The sequence below is a fragment of the Heteronotia binoei genome, chromosome 11, assembly GCF_032191835.1.
Source record: "Heteronotia binoei isolate CCM8104 ecotype False Entrance Well chromosome 11, APGP_CSIRO_Hbin_v1, whole genome shotgun sequence".
Classification (NCBI taxonomy): Eukaryota; Metazoa; Chordata; class Lepidosauria; order Squamata; family Gekkonidae; genus Heteronotia; species Heteronotia binoei.
The window spans coordinates 80,503,153-80,511,703 of NC_083233.1; the positions used below are offsets into that span (position 1 = coordinate 80,503,153).

The 8,551-nt window shown below is 51.2% G+C and overlaps 1 protein-coding gene across 1 annotated transcript in view; it reads left to right on the plus strand.

Moving 5' to 3' along the window:
• The window catches only part of ACAD10 (acyl-CoA dehydrogenase family member 10), a 55,255-nt gene extending 50,580 nt beyond the window's left edge, over positions 1-4,675 (plus strand). Inside the window, 2 exon segments of the mRNA XM_060249645.1 lie at positions 1,219-1,292; positions 3,878-4,675. Coding sequence (XP_060105628.1) covers positions 1,219-1,292; positions 3,878-4,012 — 209 coding nt within the window. The 3' untranslated portion in view covers positions 4,013-4,675.
• The last annotated feature ends 3,876 nt before the right edge of the window (positions 4,676-8,551 follow it).

Consider the following 8,551-nt stretch of genomic DNA (forward strand, 5'->3'; position numbering starts at 1 on the left):
GGCCAGGAGCATGGCGAGCCGCAAATCTGGGCCCTTCTAGGACCCGGACTCGCGGCTCGCCACGCCCCCGGCCTGCCTCCACACCCCCCTCCGATTCCACCCCAGAGGCGGAGCGGGCGAGGCTGCCGCGCCGCTGCCGCCTCTTCTCCGCTCGCTGTGGCTGCTCCTCCGAGATGGGCTCAGGCTGAGCCCATCTCGGAGGAGCAGCCACGGCGAGCAGAGAAGAGGCGGCAGCTGCGCAGTGGCGTCGCCCGCTCCGAGACGGGGCGGCTGGCCACGCTCCCCGGCGCCGTTTCCCCCCCCCCAGCTCCACCCCAGTGTCTCCTGGCTCCGCCCCCAAAGTCTCCTGGCTCCACCCCCAAAGTCCCCAGATATTTCTGGGGTTAGACTTGGCAACCCTAGGCAGGGAATCAAATCCAGGAAGCCCCCAGTCACTGTATGTTCACCGTAGAGCAGGGGTCCCCAACATTTTGAACAGCTTACCTTTGAAATTCTGGCATAAGGCAATGGGTGTAGCCACAGAAGGGGTGCCATAAAACGGCTGCCGCCACTTACCTTCACGCACACCGTGAAGATCTTCGTGCTGCGGTGGCAGCTGCTGCCAAAGCAACGTTTTTTTTAAAAATCTGCACAGCTGATTAAATCTCTATGGGCTAATCAGAAACCTTGTTGGTCAGAAGTCCCGCCCACTTACTCTAAATGCTTGCTGAATGCCAGGATAGGTGTTGGTGGCTGCCATGGTGCCCCTGAGCACCATGCTGGGGTTCCCTGCTGTAGAGAAACAAGCGCAGCCAGTGCCCTTTTGCTTATCTGTGGCTCGTAATAGAGGGGTTCTCTTGGCCTGAGGGGACTAGGAGCATGACAGTGGCTTGGGGAGGGCAGGGGGCAGGGACCACAAGGCTTTGAAGCTAGGAGGTGCCTCTCCTGCACGGTGCGTGTGGACCTGATCCCAGGGGGTTCTCCCATTCTGCCCTGCAGAAATCCCGCTCAGCTGCTGGGAAGGGAAAGGCCTGAGCTGTCCCTTCACCCAGCCCAGCACAGTGGGCCACTGGGGGCTGCCTCCATTCCCCTCTTTATCCATTCTGGAAATGGCCTTCTGATTGAGAGCCACCGTCAGTTGGCAGGGGATGGTGGGGGAGAGCTGAAGGACAGACATGTGGAGGAAATGGCTTCCCTCGAGAGCTGCCGTTTTCTTTTGTCTTGATCCCACACAGGAAGCCGCCCTAGAGATTGCCATGATCAAAGTGGTGGCTCCAAATATGGCATTGCGGGTCATCGACCGGGCCATCCAGGTGAGTGCTTTGGGCGGGGCGGGGCGGGGGGTGAGAAGCGTGGAAATTTGTTCCTTCCTCTGTGTCCCTTCTCATCCTCGTTTCAACAGAGGGCCTGAAAGTTCTCATGTCATTCTCCCCTCCTTGTCTGTCCCTGCACTGTCCATATGACTGTCTGTATGGCTGCCAAGGGTCTGGAGCAGGGGTAGGGAACGTTGGCTCTCCAGATGGTTTTTTTTGCCTACAACTCCCATCAACCCCAGCCAGCATGGCCAATGGCTGGGGCCGATGGTAGTTGTAGGCAAAAAAAAAAACATCTGGAGAGCCAACGTTTCCTACCCCTGGAGGGAAGGAATCTCAGTCGTGCATAATGCCATAGAGTTCACATTCCAAACATCTATTTTCACCTGGGGAACTATCTCCGTATTCTGAAGATGAGTCACGCATACATAAAAATACATTTAAAAACTATCAGAATTGAAAACCATCATCTAAACACAACAATGCTGACCAAAATTAGTCACTGTGTATTCTAACCAATCCAGTTCTAAGTGACTTAATTCTAAGTGACTTAATTTCTAGAATCGGGATGGTGGCGTGAAGGAGGAATTGAGCTTTTAGTTCCTCCCCCCACCCCCCCCACTCCAGTGGCATTTCTGTGCTGAGGATCCACTATTTGCCCCACTGGGGAAAATGTTTGTGAAATTCGTCGCTTTCCCACCGCAGGCAAACAGTGACTCCCTGAGGTTGTTCCTGGTCAAGAGAACGGCATGGTTTAAGCCCCCATGGTTCTCATCCAGAGTGGGCCCTACATGTCCGAGAGAGCATTAAGTTATGAGCACAAAACTCCCAGTTCGTACCTGTCACAACTGCTGATCCAAGCTCTTATTTTATTTCCTACCTCTTTGCCAATAACCTCAGGTCAGAGAGTTGCCCCCCACCTTACCACCCACACCCTCCTGTCAGCTTTCCTCTCCCAGGTCCAGCGCCAACCTTCGGTGTGTGAGGTAAACTGGACTTTCGGTCTTTTCGTTCACACACAAACAGGATTCCTTAAACCTGTACCAGAGAGCACATCACTTTCGAATCCAGACCCCTTTCTCTTGGAGCCTACGGAGCGTGTAGCGGGTTATCAGGGTTGAGGGCAACATGAGGATCAAACGTAACACAGCCACCACAACAGGGAAGTGCCGTATCCTTAAAAGGTACAGTGTCTGGCCTTAAATACGATCAGTGGCCAGCTTGACCAAGGTCACTGTCCTCGTCTGGGAAGGGCAGCCAAAGCCTGCCCATCAAAAATCAGTCCTGCCCATCAAAAATCAGAGCTGGTACCCAGCTCTGCAAAACACCCTACAGACTATAAATTGCAGAAAGTCTCAGAACAACCAGCAAATTCCACAGAACAATCAGCACAGTCAACAACCATCTTCCTTATCTTCAAACCCCTTCCAACCTTCCCAGCAATTAACACAGAACAATGGTCACATTCAACAGCCAGTTTCCTTATCACTACCCTTCCAGGAAACCCCACCAAACAATGGGCACATCCACAAACCAATTGCCCTTTCACCACACCCCCGCCAGCCTAGAAATAGCAGCTCTCCAGCAGCCCTGGCCCCACTCAATGCACAGCAGCCAAGAAGGTCTGAGCGCCTGCTCCGGCTGCAACGCCACTGAGGATGTTCTCCGCAGCTGAGAACGAAACGTCTGGAAGGAAAACTTTCTCCAGTAGAACACGGCACTTGATCCCGAAAGATTCTACACACCCTAAAAATCAGTCCCTCTAGTCCCCTCTCCGATCCCTTCTCCCTCCAAAACCCAGCTGCCCTTTTTGTGGTTGACAGTTAAACTCCTCTCAGGACTTCCCCGCGTAGGCTTGCCAGGTCCAATTCAAGAAATATCCGGGGACTTTGGGGGCGGAGCCAGGGTGTGACAAGCACAACTGAACTCCAAAGGGAGTGCTGGCCATCACTTTTAAAGGGATCGCACACCTTTTCAATTCCTTCCTTCCATTGGAAATCATGAAGGATAGGGGCACCTTCTTTGGGGGCTCATAGAATTGGACCCCCTGGTCCAGTCCTTTTGAAACTTGGGGGGTGTTTTGAGGAGAGGCACTAAATGCTATGCTGAAAATGTGGTGCCTCTAACTCAAAACACAGCCCCCCCCCCAAAGCCCCAGGTGCCCACCAATCAATTCTCCATTATACCCTTTTGGAATTGGTCTCCATAGGGAATAATGGAGCACCCATCAGACATTTCCCTCCCCCTGCTTTCTGATGATTCTGAAGTGGGGGGTGAGCCTCCATACCTGTTGATTGGCAACCCTACCCCGCCCCCCCGCCCAACACACAAACACACTCCAGCATTCCCATCCAGCCTTGCAGATCCTACAACTTCTCGCTGCACAGGGAGGAAGGACAGTTGGAACTTTCTCCTGCCTATCACAGAATCTGTCCCCAGGTCCCACCAAGGTTAGACACGTGATGAACGCGAGGACTTCCTAAAGCCCTCAGGGGGGGCTTTCCCTTGGGGACTGGTCCTTCCTGCTCCACAGGCACGTCTTTTAGAAAGGCATTCCCCTGACCTCCTGACCCTTTCCCTTGCAGGCCTTTGGAGCGGCAGGACTTAGCAACGACTATCCACTGGCGCAGTTCTTTGCCTGGGCGCGGGCTCTCCGCCTGGCTGATGGGCCTGACGAAGTCCACAGAGCAGCCATCGCCAAAATGGAACTGAAGCGTTAGCTGGGTTGCAAATCGTGGCCAGGCTTTACCTTCTGCTAGCTGGAGGCAGGAAAGGAATCCTGTCCCGCAGCTTTGGAGGGGGCGTCTGAGGCTCCACAGATGAATGTGGCCGGTTTCTAATTTTGGTATCCATGTGAATTCCTGTGGCACTCCAGCAAAGAGTAAGCACAATCAGTTGCGGGGGGTGGGAAGAAACACAAAAGCAGGTTGCTCGGAAGACTATGGACACAGCTAAAATCCCAGCAACTTCAGGGATTCTTGAGAGGAGATCCAGCACCCAAAGATCATTGACAGCTGGTCCATTGTGGATTTCAGTGACTTACTGGGCCATGCTTTGGTTAGCAAAGAACTGGATTGCTTCCAGGGCATTCCTGCTTCTATGAGGGGAGGTCAGGGGCTGAGTTGAATATCCTGAAAATGTTCAGTTGGGGAGAAATCAAGGATTTCCCCAAGGATCTCTGGCAGAGAGTAACTTCTTCCCTCATGCTACTTATTTGAGGATTTTGTTATGCTTTGTGGGGATTTGCACTTTAATATGGTGATTCACTGATGTAATTTTTATAAGGGGATGAAAAGAATCCCGGGTGGGGGGGAGCAAACTGATTTTGAAGCACCTTACAAAACCAGTTTTAAAAGCAAATAAAAAAGAACACCGCCTCCTCACCTCTGTGTCTTCTGTACTACGCCTTATAAAACCGCAAATAAGTTTCATGTATCCAGAATACGAAAGGGTGGAGAAAGAGCTGATGGGGGGGGGGGGAGGGAATTGGGTTTCTCTTTTTTCCTTGCCCATTCTCTCCCAGAAAAAAGGCGTGGGTTTCCAGTGAGCACTTCAGGGGCAAGCAAAAACAGAGCTCCTGCTATTACTTTTTCAAAGGACTGGTACCGATAGGGAGCCTCGCTGAGAGCTGAAATCACCCGCACCTTCTTACACAACTGGCCCGAAAAAAATTGAGAGAAGTCTGATGTTACCAGCAGGAAACACTGAAGGGAAGCCTGGCCCATTTCTTGGGGGTAGTGGCAGTATTGTCTGTGTTGCTTGTTGTGAAGTTTCCAGTCGCAGCGACAGTCACAAGGGGGTATCAGCTGGGCTGGGCTGCCTTCAACTTCCTCCATCTTGTAGATAGGCGGGGGCCATTGTGTAGAAAAAGAGATGCCAGAGCTCATTAGCACAACTCATTTCCCTAACTCATTTGCATGTATCACACACCCCTGACATCACCAGAAGGCGTACTAAATGATATCAGCTCAGCATCTACCTTAAAATGCTTCTTGGATTAGAATTGTCACAATAAAACCTAATTCCCATCATACTTTTTAAATTACTTTTCCCTATGTGGCCGCAGTGGCACGATGAAGATTTCCATCTGTCTGTTTTGGTTATTTTCCCTTTTTTTTGTGGGGGAAAATATTAGAGAATTTGCCAGATATTAAGAGTTCAGCAAAAGTCTCACGGGGAGTTTGAAGAACGGAGCCCAGAATCAAGTATTGGAGGAGGGGGTAAGAAAGAAAGAGTGCCATAACATTTAGAGGTTCCAGAGCTCCGCTCCTGTGAGCTCCTGCCCAAAATTAGACCTGCAGATAGGAGACCCAAAGTCCACAGTGCAAGGCGATCAGGAAACAGATGGAGTGGTCTTTAGTGAAATGGTCGATCGGCTGTTTGCCAGCAACGCTGTCCCGAGTTATTGTTCAGTGGCACAGTCGAGCCCGACTCTGAGACCCTAAGGACAAAGTCACGCCAGGCCCTCCTGTCTTTCACCATCCTCTGAAGTCTGCTCAAATTCGTGTTTGTTACATCAGTAATACTGTCCAGCCATCTCATCTTTTGCTGTCCCCTTCTTCTTTTGCCTTCTGTCTTTCCCAGCATCGGGGTCTTCTCCAGGGAGTGCTCCCTTCTCATTTGGGGGCCAAAGTATTTGAGCTAGTGGTAGGCTGGAAAATACCCATCAACCAGAAGGACTCAGATCAGCTGAACAAGAAAAGAAGACCTGCACTGTAGGAAGCAAACCTCAATCGGTCTGCTGGAAACTAAGCCCCGTGTAATTGAGTGGGCTGACTCCCAGGAAAGCGCGGAGAGCCAGCTTGGTGCAGTGGTTAAGTGGGCAAACTCTTATCTGGGAGAACTGGGTTTGATTCCCCACTTCTCCACTTGCACCTGCTAGCATGGCCTTGGGTCAGCCATAGCTCTGGCAGAGGTTGTGCTTGAAAGGGCGGCTGCTGTGAGAACCCTCTCCAGCCCCACCCACCTCACAGGGTGTCTGTTGTGGGGGAGGAAGGTAAAGGAGATTGTGAGCCGCTCTGAGACTCTTCGGAGTGGAGGGCGGGATATAAATCCAATATCTTCATCTACCTCATAGGGTGTATGTTGTGATGGGGGGGGAGGTAAAGGAGATTGTGAGCCGCTCTGAGACTCTTCAGAGTGGAGGGCGGGATATAAATGCAATATCTTCATCTACCTCACAGGGTGTCTGTTGGGGGGGGGGAAGGGAAAGGAGATTGTGAGCCGCTCTGAGACTCTTCAGAGTGGAGGGCGGGATATAAATCCAATATCTTCATCTACCTCACAGGGTCTGTTGTGGTGCAGGGGGAGAGGTAAAGGAGATTGTGAGCCGCTCTGACACTCTTCAGAGTGGAGGGGGGATATAAATCCAATATCATCATCATCATCATCTTCTTCTTCTTAGTTAGGACTGCAACTATAAGTCCTTGTGCATGCGAATTGACTATTCCTCTTCTGCAACCGCCAAATGTGCAGATTCTTGCACCAATGTGTTAAAAAGGCAAACGATAAATGTAGTAAATAAAACATGCTTGTTTTGATCATTCCGCAAAGTCCGACTTGGCTCTCGGGGCAGCATACGTGTGTCAAATAAAACATGAACCGTTAAAAACGTATGAAAGCAGAGTAACCCCAGCAAATGCGTAACAAAACTGAGCGACACACGCACTAAACGAGCTGCAACAATAATGTCTTTTTAAACAACAGGTATGGCCGGCAGAATAGCTATGAAAGGTCAGTGGGAAAGTTGCCCTGGGCGCAATGAGCACCAAACAGCAAAGGAGTAAAACACGCCCAGACTTTGCTTTCTTATTAACCAGCACTGACTGACCTCAGAAGAAGCAGCGGGGAGACCAAACAGTCTTGGGGACAATTTAAAGGTGTGTCGAAAGGGGAGGAAGCAAGAGGCCTTCACTGGGTGCCTGACAGAAAAGGTGGGCATGGTGAAATGCTGGCAATGAGGTTGCTGGCAGAAAAGAAGCTTCTCCCCCCCCCCTTCCAATTGGTCTACACAAAGATTGCACATGTGTGCTGTTGGAGAATCCATCTTCTCCATCCTCCCACAGTCCCCCTACGGTGCATCCTTGCCATAGAGCAGGGGCGGCCAAACTGTGGCTTGGGAGCCACATGTGGCTCTTTCATACATATTGTAAGGCTCTTGAAGACCCCCACCCACCCACCCACCCAGCTGGCTTGGAGAGGCATTTTTCTCTTTAAAAAAGTTAGAGGATGGTGTGGAATTGTTTTCTGTGGCCCCAGAAGGTAGGACCAGAACTAATGGGTTGAAATTAAATCAAAAGAGTTTCCGGCTCAGCATTAGGAAGAACTTCCTGACCGTTAGAGCAATTCCTCAGTGGAACAGGTTTCCTCGGGAGGTGGTGGGCTCTCCTTCTTTGGAGGTTTTTAAACAGAGGCTAGATGGCCATCTGACAGCAATGAGGATCCTGTGAATTTAGGGGGAGGTGTTTGTGAGTTTCCTGCCTTGTGCAGGGGGTTGGACTAGATGACCCTGGAGGTCCCTTCCAACTCTAAGATTCTAGTTTTTTCAACAGAGGCTAGATGGCCATCTGACAGCAATGAAGATCCTGTGAATTTAGGGAGAGGTGTTTATGAGTTTCCTGCCTTATGCAGGGGGTTGGACTAGATGACCCTGGAGTTCCCTTCCAACTCTAAGATTCTAGGTTTTTAAACAGAGGCTAGATGGCCATCTGACAGCAATGAAGATCCTGTGAACTGAGGGGGAGGTGTTTGTGAGTTTCCTGCCTTGTGCAGGGGGTTGGACTAGATGACCCTGGCGGTCCCTTCCAACGCTAAGGTTCTAGGTTTTTAAGCAGAGGCTAATGGCCATCTGACAGCAATGAGGACCCTGTGAATTTAGGGGGCGGTTTGTGAGTTTCCTACCTTGTTCAGGGGGTCCCTTCCAACTCTAGGATTCTATGATTCATGTCTTGCAGCTCTCAAACATCTGACGTTCATTCTATGTGGCTCTTATGTTAAGCAAGTGAGGGGATGTAGCAGCTTCTGGTGCCTCAAAAGCTCCAGCAACCAGAAAATCTTCACTCAACGTGACACCAGGCAAAAACCTGAGGAATCTGCACGTGTAAACCCATTACTCTGTTACAAGGCTGTAGGGGAGGCTGAGGCCCAGAGAGCAACGTGGAGACTAGGGTTGCCAATCCCCAGGTGGGGGCAGGGGATCCCCCAGTTCGGAGGCCCTCCCCCAGCTTCAGGGTCGTCAGAAAGCCGGGGGAGGGGAGGGA